The sequence below is a fragment of the Terrapene carolina genome, unplaced genomic scaffold (assembly GCF_002925995.2).
Source record: "Terrapene carolina triunguis isolate 2854851 unplaced genomic scaffold, T_m_triunguis-2.0 Scaffold19989, whole genome shotgun sequence".
NCBI classification, from domain to species: domain Eukaryota; kingdom Metazoa; phylum Chordata; order Testudines; family Emydidae; genus Terrapene; species Terrapene triunguis.
The window spans coordinates 592-13,365 of NW_020684340.1; the positions used below are offsets into that span (position 1 = coordinate 592).

Sequence of the window (12,774 nt, forward strand, 5' to 3'; positions counted from 1 at the left end):
GTGACCATGGCCTCCCTGCTGACCCCTGGCTTCTCCCCACCTGCAGCCCTGATTTGGGGAGTCCCTGGAGATGCTGCTTGCAGAACCCAGCCACTGAGGAGCTGGGACCGGGCTCCATGCTGGGTGTCCAGTTCTGTCCCTGGGGCACGGCTCAGTGAAGGGTGGAAGAGGAAGGGCTCTTTGGACCAGGGAGATGGGCCCCAAGCTCGGTGCCCCAGGGCTGGTGGATGGGATCCCTCTCGGGGCCTTTCCAGCCCAGCCAGGCCCTTTAGCAAACAGCCCCAGCTCTAAAGGACTGAAATGCCCCACGAGGGATGGGGGGGGGCATTCTGGGGGTTGTCTTAGGCTCTCATGGCCCCATCTCCCTGGTGTGTTTTCTCCCCAGGGGAAGCGAGAAGATGGGGCCAGTCGCCTACTTCAGCCTCTGCCTCCTCGGCTGCCTGATCTTTAACCCCTCGCTGGCAGGTGAGTTCCTGCCTGGCCCCTCGGAGCTGGAGCCCCTGGGTGCTGGTTGCCATGGTGGGAATTGGGAAGTGAATTCATTTCCCTCGTCACTCCCAGAGCCTGCTGCTGGGGGTCACTGCCCTGGGGAGAGCCCCAGGCCCTGCGGCCCCTCCCCAGGGAGCAGGTGGGAGAAGGCGGATGAAATGCCTCCATGGGTCAGCTCTTCCCCTGAGGATTGGGTGCTGGGTGATAACTAGTCCCAGTCTGTGCCAACCCCATTGCTCTCCCAGCTTCACCACTTTGCCCTGGGTGTTCCCTTCCTGCCCCACTGCCAGTTCCCTGGTCCTGCTCTTCCACATGGCCCAGGGGGAGACGGGGAGGAGCTCAGGGTGGCAGGAATTCCCTCTGCCCAAGAGCTGCATCTGAATGAGGCAGAGGCAGGGGAGGGTCTATCAGCCACCCAGAGTGCACTGGCTCCTTCCTTCCCCCAGGGAGCCACAGGGAAAGGAGCCCACGTTCCATCCAAACCCCGAGGCCCTGCCCTGCTGGGATCCCTGCTCTGGGCTGGGTTTCAGGGGCCCCGTTCTGCCGATGTGGGGTCTGAGCAAACCCAGCTTCTTCCTGCAGCGCCAGGGCCTGGAGGGTCCTGCCAGCCAGACACAGCCCCAAACGGTGTCCCAATGTTATTTGTCCTAATTGAAAGCTGCAGCTGTGCCTCTGAAACAGCCTCTAACCGCGGTGTCCTGTCCCCACCATTGCCCCCCAGCCCCCTCTCTCTCAGCAGGGACAAAGGCTCTGTCCTGTCCGGAGGGCTGGCTCTCCTTCCATGGCAACTGCTATGGATACATCTCCCAAGAGAAAAACTGGAGGCAGGCTGAGGTGAGAGGCTGGGGGCAGCGGGGCTCCGGGGCGCTGGGCTGGAGCTGTAGGCTGGGGGATGGGGAGGTTTAGGGTGAATATCAGAGTAAGTGAGCTGGGTAGGGCTGGGGAATCGGCTCCGATGGGAGGGGCAGGGTAGGGTTGCCAACTTTCTAAGCCTACATCCCTGCTCCACCCCTTCTCTGAGGCCCCGCCCCCCTCGCTCCATCCCCCCTTCCCCTGTCACTCTCTCCAACCCTCACACACTTTCATCAGGCTGGGGCAAGGGGTTGGGGTGCGGGAGGGGGGTGAGGGCTCTGGCTGGGAGTGCGGGCTTTGGGGTAGGCCCAGGGATGAGAGATTTGGGGTGTTGGAGAGGGCTCCAAGCTGGGGCAGGGGGTTGGAGTGAAGGGGGGGTATGGGCTCTGGGCTGCGGGGTATGGGGTCCCGGCAGAATTTAATGCAGCTCCTAGTAAGTGGCCGCCAAGTCCCTGTGGCCCCTACACATATGGGTGTCCAGGGAGGCTCCGTACACTGCCCTCATGCCCACAGGTGCTGCCCCGCACCTCCCATTGGTTGCGGTTCCCAGCCAATGGGAGCTGCGGAACCGGCACTTGGGGCGGGAGCAGCGCGTGGAGCCTCCTTGGCTGCCCATGTGCCTAGGGGCCGCAGGGACATGGCGGCCGCCTCTGGGAGCCACGCGGAGTCAGGGCAGGTAGGGAGCCTGCCTTAGCCCTGGGTCCCCGCTGAGATGCCAACCGGACTTTTAACGGCTCGGTCAGTGATGCCGACCGAAGCCACCAGGGTCCCTTTCCGACCGGGTGTTCTGGTTAAATACTGGACGCCTGGCAACCCTAGGTGAGAGCACAGGGATGGCACATTTCACACTGCCCGAGACAGAGCCCTGGGAACAGGCTGTGAGGGAACAACCTGCCCTGGCCAGGCTGGGGAGCAGAATACAATGTAAACATAGCCCCCAGTGGGGCACGATCTCCTCTCGACCTGACATGCTAGTCATGCGCTGTGTCTACCAGGGACATCAGGGACGGCGTGGGTCCAGGTGGGGTCATGTCTCCCTCTAGCAGCCAGCTCAGGAAGGGCCTGCTCCTTACTCGGTGTTACCAAAGCAGCTCCCTTAGCTCCGGTGACAGGGCTGTGCTGAAGGTCTCCAGTTCGATCCCCATTGCTGGCTGGTATGTGACCAGAGAGTCGCTGCATAGGACATGAGGGTGGTGATGGGGCCCTGTGTGCATAAGAACGGCCATACTGAGTGAGACCAATGGTCCATCTAGCCCAGTATCCTGCCTTCCGACAGTGGCCAATGCTGGGTGCTTCAGAGGGAATGAACAGAACAGGTCCATTATTGAATGATCCATCCCCTGTCGGCCATTCCCAGCTTCTGGCAAACAGAGGCTAGGAACACCATCCATGCACACCCTGGCTATTAGTCATTGATGGACCTGTCCTCCATGAATTTATCTACTTCTTTTTTTAACCTTGTTATAGTCTTGGCCTTCACAACATCCTCTGGCAAAGAGTTCCACAGGTTGACTGTGTGCTGTGTGAAGAAATACTTCCTTTTGATTGTTTTAAACCTGCTGCCTATTAATTTCATTTCATGACCCCTAGTTCTTGTGTTATAAGGAGTAAATAACACTTCCTTATTTACTTTCTCTGGACCAGTCATGATTTTATAGACCTTGATCATATCCCCTCGTAATCGTGTTTCTTCCAAGCTGAAAAGTCCCAGTCTTATTAATCTCTTCTCATGTGGAAGCTGTTCCATACCCCTAATCATTTTTGTTGCCCTTCTTTGTACCTTTTCCAATTCCAATATATATATTTTTGAGATGGGGTGACCACATCTGCACGCAGTATTCAAGATGTGAGTGTACCGTGGATTTACATAGAGGCAATATGATATTTTCTATCTTATTATCTATCTCTTTCTTAATTCTGTTTGCTTTTTTGACTGCCGCTGCACATTGAGTGGATGTTTTCAGAGAACTATCCACAAGGATGCCAAGATCTCTTTCTTGAGCGGTAACATCTAATTTAGACCCCATCATTTTCTATGTGTAGTTAGGATTATGTTTTCCAATGTGCATTACTTTGCATTTATCCACATAGAATTTCATCTGCCATTTTGGTGTCCGGTCGCCCAGTTTTGTGAGATCCCTTTGTAACATCTGCACATTTTGCCACCTCAGTGTTTACCCCTTTTTCCAGATCATTAATGAATATGTTGAACAGTACTGGTCCCAGAACGGATCCCTGGGGGACATGACTACTTACCTCTCTCCATTCTGAAAACTGACCATTTATTCCTACCCTTTGTTTCCTATCTTTTAACCAGTTACTGATCCATGAGAGGACCTTCCCTCTTATCCCATGACAGCTTACTTTGCTTAAGAGCCTTTGGAGGGGGACCTTGTCAAAGGCTTTCTGAATATCTAAGTACACTAGACCCACTGGATCACCCTTGTCTACATACTTGTTGACACCCTCAAAGAATTCTAGTAGATTGGTGAGGCATGATTTCCCTTTACAAAAACCATGTTGACTCTTCCCCAACAAATTATATTCATCTATGTGTCTGACAATTTTTTTCTTTACTATAGTTTCAACCAGTTTGTCCAGTACTGAAGTTAGGCTTACTGGCCTGTAATTGCAAGGATCGCCTCCGGAGCTTTTTTTAAAAATTGGCATCACATTAGGTATCCTCCACTCATCTGGCACAGAAGCTGATTGAAATGATAGGTTACATACCACAGTTAGTAGTTCTTCAATTTTATATTTGAGTTTCTTCAGAACTCTTGCGTTAATACCATCTGGTCCTGGTGACTTATTGTTTAATATCAATTTGTTCCAAAATCTCCCCTAATGATACCTCAATCTGGGACAGTTTCTCAGATTTGTCACTGTCATAAACATACAGATACGGGCAACATAAAAAGCCCTCCTGGGCAGCTGTACTGAATCTTTACCTGTAAGGGGTTAAGAAGTTCAAATAACCTAGTTGGCACCTGACCACAAGGGCCAACGAGGAAAGAAGATATTTTCAAATCTGGGGGTGGGGGAGGTTTTGTTTGTGCTCTCTTTGTTGTTCCCTCTCTGGACGGAGAGAGAGACCAGGCAGGAAAAACATCTCCTGAAAACATACCTGAAATGATCCATATAAGATTACAAAAATTGTAAGTAAGGGCAAGGAAATGCGTTACATTATCTTTTGTTTTAGCTTGTGAATTTTCCATATGCTAAGAGGGAGTTTTATTCCTGTTTTTTGTAACTTTGAAGCTGAGCCTAGAGGGGAGTCCTCTGTGTTTTATATCTTCTTATTACCCTGTAAAGTTACCTTCCATCCTGATTTTTGCAGGTGTGATTCTTTTACTTTTTCTATAAATAAAGTTCTTCCTTTAAGAATCTGATTGATATTCAGTGTCCTAGAAACCAAGGGTCTGGTCGGTACTCTCATTATTCTTAAGCCTCCCCAGGAAAGGGGGTGAAGGAGCTTGGGGGAATATTTTGGGGAACTAGGGACTCCAAGTGACTCTTTTCCTGAATTTTTGTCTAAATCACTTGGTGGTGGCAGCAATAGCATCCAAGGACAAGGAAAGGATTTGTGCCTTGGGGAAGTTTTTAACCTAAGCTGGTAGAAATAAGCTTAGGGGGTCTTTCATGCAGGTCCCCACATCTGTACCCCAGAGTTCAGAGTGTGGAGGGAACCCTGACAGTCACCTGAAAAGAATGCTTCAGGTTTGGGAATTTCCCTCACATCCTCAGCCATGAAGATCGATGCAAAGAATTCATTTAGCTTCTCTGCAAAGGCCTTATTGTCCTGTGGTGGGCAGAGGTGCTAACACGGGGTCCTGTCCCCTCACAGCCCTTGCTGCCCGGGGGAGGCAGGGCCCCAGAACTCCTTCTGCTCCCTGCAGTGGGGGATAACTAGCTTTGTTTTCTCTTGTCCCAGGTTGACTGCCAGAACCACTTGCAAGGGTCCCATCTTGTCTCCATTCACAATACTGGAGAAACTGAAATTCTGTCCGATTATATCAAGCAGCACCACACAGAGAAAAAACCCCTCTGGATTGGACTCTCAGACCATCATGGGGTGAGTGCCTGGTGCCCGCTCTGCCTCTGGCAGCCCCTCCCCCTGGGGTCTGTGTCTCTGCTCAGTGAAGTTGTTGTTTGGGGCGGGGGTGCCACCAGAGCAGGATTTCCATGGGAACGGGGTGAAAAGGGGCTGTAACCGCCTGTGTTTTCAGTCATGGGATCGATCCCCAGCGCCCGGTGCAGAGTATAAACTGCTGGTATTAATATTCACGTTCATTAAACTAGTGCCCAGGGACCCACCACACCGGCCCGTTGCGCTCACACCGTACACACCCGGCACGAGAGTCAGCCCCGCCCCACACAGACGAGATGTGTGTATTCGTCCTCAGGGTGGGCTTAGTGAGGGGGGGAGAAGGAGGATCCAGGGAACTACAGGCCAGTCAGCCTCACCTCAGTCCCTGGAAAAATCATGGAGCAGGTCCTCAAGGAATCAATTCTGAAGCACTTAGATGAGAGGAAAGTGATCAGGAACAGTCAGCATGGATTCACCAAGGGCAAGTCATGCTTGACTAACCTAATTGACTTATAAGAGGAGATAACTGGGTCTGTGGATGAGGGGAAAGCAGTGGATGTGTTATTCCTTGATTTTAGCAAAGCTTTTGATACGGCCTCCCACAGTATTCTTGCCAGCAAGTTAAAGAAGTATGGGCTCGATGAATGGACTATAAGGTGGATAGAAAGCAGGCTAGATCGTCGGGCTCAACGGGTAGCAATCAATGGCTCCATGTCTAGTTGGCAGCTGGTATCATGCGGAGTGCCCCAAGGGTCGGTCCTGGGGCCAGTTTTGTTCAATATCTTCATTAATGATCTGGAGGATGGCGTGGGCTGCACCCTCAGCAAGTTTGCAGATGACACTAAACTGGGAGGAGAGGTAGATACGCTGGAGGGTAGGGATAGGATACAGAGGGACCTAGACAAATTAGAGGATTGGGCCAAAACAAATCTGATGAGGTTCAACAAGGACAAGTGCAGAGTCCTGCACTTAGGACGGAAGAATCCCATGCACTGTTACAGACTAGGGACCGAATGGCTAGGAAGCAGTTCTGCAGAAAAGGACCTAAGGGTTATAGTGGATGAGAAACTGGATATGAGTCAACAGTGTGCTCTTGTTGCCAAGAAGGCTAACGGCATTTTGGGCTGTATAAGTAGGGGCATTGCCAGCAGATCGAGGGATGTGATCATTCCCCTCTATTTGACATTGGTGAGGCCTCATCTGGAGTACTGTGTCCAGTTTTGGGCCCCCCACTACAAGAAGGATGTGGAAAAATTGGAAAGAGTCCAGCGGAGGGCAACAAAAATCATTAGAGGGCTGGAGCACGTGACTTATGAGGAGAGGCTGAGGGAACTGGGATTGTTTAGTCTCCAGAAGAGAAGAGTGAGGGGGGATTTGATAGCTGCTTTCAACTACCTGAAGGGGGGTTCCAAAGAGGATGGAACTCGGCTGTTCTCAGTGGTGGCAGATGACAGAACAAGGAGTAATGGTCTCAAGTTGCAATGGGGGAGGTTTAGGTTGGATATTAGGAAAAACTTTTTCACTAGGAGGGTGGTCAAGCACTGAAATGGGTTCCCTAGGGAGGTGGTGTGGTGGAATCTCCTTCCTTAGAGGTTTTTAAGGTCAGGCTTGACAAAGCCCTGGCTGGGATGATTTAGTTGGGGTTGGTCCTGCTTTGAGCAGGGGGTTGGACTAGATACCTCCTGAGGTCCCTTCCAACCCTGATATTCTATGATTCTGTGATTCTATTGTATGACCACCTGGCCAGAGGCGCATCAGTTCCAGGCCTGTAGGGTCCCGATACCCACCCGACACAGGCTCAGGAAAGGGCAGTGACTGGGGCTGGCGGGAACGGGGAGGTTGCAGATACCCCCGAGCTACAGAGGCTTAATCACTTACAGCTCAAAGTGAGCCACCGCGGCTCTTGTTTGGCCCCTGGGACAGTCTAGTTGCGACTCAGGGCTCTGCAGGCCAATGCGTGATGGGGGTGGGGCCAGGGCCGGTGCAACCACTAGGCGAACTAGGCGGCCGCCTAGGGCGCCAAGATTTGGGGGTGCCAAAAAGCGGTGTCCGGCGTCACGGGAGTCAGCTGAGCTGGGCAGAGTGGGGAGCGAGGCCTCCCCGCAGCGAGGGGCGCCGCGCAGGACGGTCAGTGGGAGCCTGCGGCGGAGCCAGGAGGAGACAGCCGGCCAGGCGCAGCGACCAGCGCGGCCGAGGGACGGAGCCGTTGGGGGAGACAGGAGCGGTCCTGAGCTCAGGTGAGCTTCGCCCTCCAACGCATGCGCCTGGGGCCGGGCGCAGCTGCCTCCTGGGGCGAGGGAAAGTGAAACTAAACCCCACAGCGCGACGGAGGGGAAAGGGCTGACGCAGGTGCCGCTTCCAAACACTGACCCCCTCCCTGGTGGAAAGGAGCCACTTCTAACACTGGCTCCTCCCGGTCGCTGCTCTGCAGCGTGGCAGCTGCCTGACACAGCCTGACTGGGGAGGCGGCTTCTGCTCCCTGCCCGGCTCGGCTGCCAGGCACTGATGCTGAGCGAGCCGGAAACATGATGGGGGGGGGCAAAGCTCCTGCTCGCTCTCCCCTGGTCCCCAGCACCCGAGCCCAGAGGGGGAGCAGAAGCCACCTCCCCAGCCAGGCTCTCTCAGGCAGCCGCCAGCCCGCCATGCAGCAGAGCAGCGTGAGAGGGGCTGGTCCCACCCCTTCCACTCCCCAGCATTTGGGGAAGTGCCCCCTGATGCATCGCCAAGCCCTGCCCCCGCCCCGGAGCACCCACAGAGTCTGCGCCTATGCAGGCTGCTTTCCAGGCCAGGCTCAGTCAGTGTCTCTCCCTGGGGCCCTGCCCAGCCGCTGCTGTTCCCCCATAAACCCTGCACAGAGCTGCCCCCGGCTGCAGTGTCTGACAGTCACAGTCTGCCCCATGCGTTGCTCCACGGCTCCTGCTGCTGGCTCTGCATGCTGTTCCTCGGTGGGTTCCCCTGCATCCAGCTTCTCTGCTGCTCCGGGCTCGCTGTGCCGCTGCTTGTCCTCGAGCCAGGTCACGGCCAACCCCTGCTTGTTAATCCACACACCCAGCTGCCGAGGCTGAACGGGACGTTTCTGAGAGCTCGGGGCTGGTCGCATGTGGTGGGTGCTGCTGGCCCTGCTGGCCAGCCGGCAGCCGGAGAGCAATGCCGCCGGTGGGACCGATGGGAGACGGGGGAGCTCCGTGGGCAGCACTGCTGGGCAGCACAGACGCCCCCTGCTGCAGCCGCTCCTGTCTGGCCCCAGAGTGCGGGAGAGGCTGGTGTTTCGGGGGGCAGTGACGGCGCAGACTCCTGCACGAGGCTCCGTCCAGCCGACAGGCTGTCGTCACTTGCTAAACACGCCCGACTGCTCTTGGCCTCCTCACTTCTCACCGTGATGAAATGCCAGAGACAGAGACCTCCTGGGCCACGTCGCAGCCTTTCACCCCTCGGGGGGCCAACTCAGCCTGGGGCAGCGTCAGCCTCTGCCCCCTGGGCAGCTCCCCCTGCACCCGCCCACCGAGGAGCTGCCCACCGAGGGACACGGCCCCGTACAAAACCCTGGGGAATTAATAACCCAGAACTCCCTTCAGGGACAGGGAATGGGGGGATCAGGACCCACCCGAATCCCTGAACACATGGACAGAACAAGGGGATTGTCGCCAACATTCCCGGCTCCTTCCCATCAGCTGAGGTGCTGGCAGCCCACTCCAGGCGCATACGGCTTCTGCTTCCCTCCCCAGCAAACAGCCCAAGGGACACATGATAGAGGCGGGGCTGTGGGCAGTCAGGCTTAATGGTCGGAGCAGGAGCAGGAAGCGGATCCAATACAAGGGTCAGAGCCGGAGTCAGGAATTAATAGCCAAGCCGAGGGTCAGAGCCAGGAGGGGACCCAGGCGGCACATCAAGGGTCAGTGCCGGAGCCCAGGGGCAGGGTAAGGAAGCCGGGACCAGGAGCAAGCGGAGGCGGCCAGGACTGAGCAGGAGCAAGGCTGGGAAACCAGCAGGAGCAGGAGGAGGAGCAGGGCTGGAGCAGGACAGGAGCCCGGCGAGGAGCAGCAGCACAGGGAGGATCGCGGCCGTGGCATGAACACACTGAGCAGCCAGAGAGCTGCTGGGCTAAGAGCCAGCCAGCTGCCCTTCCTGCCCAGGCAGGGGGTGCAGTCAGTCGGGTGTCCTGCGGCCGGCTGCGCTGGCTGGGTCGCCAGGTGACTAATTCTGCTGCAGCCCCTGATCCCCGACAGTGCGAACCCCAGCTTCATCCAGCGCCCCCGTCCCCCAGACCTACCGCCGTGATCTCTGCAGCGGGGAGCAGAGTAACTCCCCTGTGGATGGGCTTTGGGAGCGTCGCCGCGTGGGTCTGTGCACACGAGAGAGAACGGGGTCAGCAGCGTGGGGCTGCGGGACAGCGCGTGGGATGACGCTGCAGGTGCTGCCTGTCGGGCTGGGCTGGAGATGGACGTGGAACCTGAGGGCAGGTCGGGGTGCGCTCCCCTCGGCGATGTGGGGGTGGCAGGGGCAGGGGGTGCTGGAGACTCTCCCTTCACTTGCTGTTTTCATGCTTCCGAGGGCTTGGGCTGGTCCTGGTGTAACTTCAGCTGCCAGTAAATGTAGCCCTGGTTGTCAGCGCTGACATTTCATAGCAATGATCAGTGTCTCCAGTGTCACTGGGCAGCCTCTGCCCGTGCCCTGCCCATGGCCCCTCGGCTCCGGGGCACGTCTCTCGCTGTGTAACCTTGGGTTTTACAGGGGCTCTGCTCTCCTTTGTCTCTGCAGGATCTGAGCTGGAGATGGTCAGATCATTCCCTATTCGATTACAAAAATTGGGATAAAGGGCAACCTGATAGTCTGCACAAAAATAAGCACTGCGTAGTGTTAGGAAGTCCAGGTAAGTCAGTGGATCAGACCCACATGCTCCTACAAGGGGAACCCTGGCAGCGCTCTGACCACTCAGGTCCTGAGATACGATCCGGGCTGGCCCCAGCGCGCTCTGGAGTGCAGATCCTGGCTCCTCTCTCTTCCCTGCCCCATGCTGGGAGGGCAGTCAGGAGAGACCCCCTTGTCTCACCTGGTAAAACTGCTGCTTACCAGCTCCTCTGGGTCAGTTTACATGTCTGCTTCAATGACAGGCAGGAGACACACACACACACACACACACACAAAGACACACCCCTGGCCCCAGATGGGGACTCCGCTGAGCTGTTAAAGGGTGATGGCTCTGAATCGCTGTTGCACCCCTGCTGTGCAAACACTGATCTACACAGTGATGTGGGCACCAGAGCTGCATTTGGTCCCCTCGTGGGGTCATGTTACTCACAAGCATTCGCACACATGCTGGCTGCTTGTGAAAGTGCTGCCTAGTCTCGGAACATTCACAGATTGAGCACTAATGACTATTCCCATGGAAACTGGCACTGGGAGGGGATCGTTAGCAATAGCTGCAGCCAGGGAGCAGACCCCGCGGCGGTGCTGTACGTGACCGGGCGCTCACAGCGCCAGCGGGGAGGGGAAGAAGTTTGAAATAGCCCAGACGGTGACAGCGACTAGTGCAGTGGTTTTCAACCTTTTTGTATTGATGCCCCCATTCGCACAGCCAGCCTCTCAGTGTGACCCCCATAATACATTCACAACGAGAGGGGTCATTTAATTGAATGGGGCCTCGGGGCTGCCAGCCCCACAGAGCTGACAGCTCGTGACCCCCATGTAACTACCTTGTGACCCCATGAGGGGTCAAGACTCCAAGTTTGAGAACCCCTGGACTAGCCAGTGTTGGTGGATTCGAGGGGTCAGTTTGCAGGCAGGTTGTGAACAGGAGAGGGGCAAAATTCACAACGAATCCCCCGCCTGGCCCTGATTTCTGAGTGCTGTGTCTGTGTGGGGCCTGCAGTGCCAGTGGGTGGGGGGAGCGAGGGGCAGGGCCGGGGCTCTCAGACCAATTCCGTTCATCACTGGGACAGGCCTGGGCCTGCCATGAGCCGGGTGTGTTAGACAGTCACACGCTAGGGTAACAAGCAGCCCATTGAGCACTGGGCTCTGTAATAATTGATTAACATTTTACTAAAACATTAATTCTTTGTTACGTTTATGAACTATTCCGAAATTACACCCAAAACATTATGTTAAAGAAACATGAAAGTCCCAAAGTCAAAGAAGTGTCAGTCTAAGGCTGCCCATGTAACCTTAACTCAGCCCCTGGTACATGTGCATCATGATACAGTCTTGAGTTACAGGCTCACTGTCCGTCAGGCCTGATGCCGGCAGATGGGCACAGCCAGGGCTGCAGTCACTGGACGGGGATACAGGCAAACAGCAGCAGAAACCCACACCCAAGGGAACGGGGCACTGAGACCGGCCTATACCCCCCGAGGAGCTCCCTGCTGGGCCTGGGGTGCTGCTGAGGGGCTGAGCCCACCCAGCCCAGCCCCAGGACTGTCCTTCCCTGGGCGCTGTCTGGGCTGACTAAGCAGGAATACTACTGCCGGGCAGCGCCCGGGCACGGGCACAGACACCCCCGGAGCAGAGGGGTAACGGGGTCTGAGGGAGGAACGTGCTGCTCTGAGCACAGCAGGCCGGTAACACTGACTCCTGGGGCAGGGACACATCCCCTCTGCACGGCGGCTGAGCCCTGCCTGGGACAGATGTTCCCATGGGTGTAGCCAGACCCAGGCGGGCAGGGCATGGAGGGGGCCTGGCTGTGGGGCAGCTCACTCAGTAGGGAGGGAGGCAGCAGCCCAGTTCCTGAGCGGGTGCCCCCAGTCCCGGGGCAGGGCTCTCGCTCTCTCCTCGGCCCTCTGGCTGGGGTGGGGGGCACGTGGGGTGGGGGAGGTAGGAGCAGTAGCACATGGACCAGGCGTCTCCCCTTTCACACTGAGCCTCGGCCTCTCTTTGCAGGATGGGGCTGCCCCAATCTGGGCTGCTCAGGGCTCCATCCCACCCTCCTCTTCCTCAGGGCTGTGCACAGGAGCTGGGATCTTCTCTGAGGGGCACGGAACGGGGCAGGGTTGGGGTCACTGTATGGCAGGAACGGCCCAGCCTGCCCCACCCCAGGGGTCATTTCTGTTTTTCTTTCTAGGTTTTCAGAAATGGCACAATTATCCCTGTGATTGGAGATTCTCTTTCATTTGTAAGGGTAAACCCTAGGGGAGGCAGGTTGCCTGCACCTGGGGGCTCCCAGCACCTGGGCTGTGAGTGAATCGGGTCCCTCCGGCTCCCCTGGGAGACCAGATCCTGTGTCCCCGGCTGCAAAGTCCCTTCTGCAAAGCATCGCTGTGTTACGCTGGGTCACTCCCGCTCTGCTCTGCCCCCTTCTCTCCCTGTCGCACCCACGCTCGGCTCTTCTCAGCAATCTCAGCACAGTGAAGTGA

General features: G+C 56.3%; 1 protein-coding gene across 1 annotated transcript; it reads left to right on the plus strand.

Moving 5' to 3' along the window:
* Positions 1-385: 385 nt before the first annotated feature.
* Positions 386-12,550, plus strand: LOC112125756 (C-type lectin BpLec-like; the record flags this gene model as incomplete). Its single annotated transcript, XM_026661942.1, has 5 exons — positions 386-465; positions 1,229-1,323; positions 5,273-5,413; positions 10,187-10,298; positions 12,483-12,550. Coding segments are annotated over 5 exons (496 nt in total), but the record flags the coding sequence as incomplete, so codon positions are not given.
* Positions 12,551-12,774: the final 224 nt, after the last annotated feature.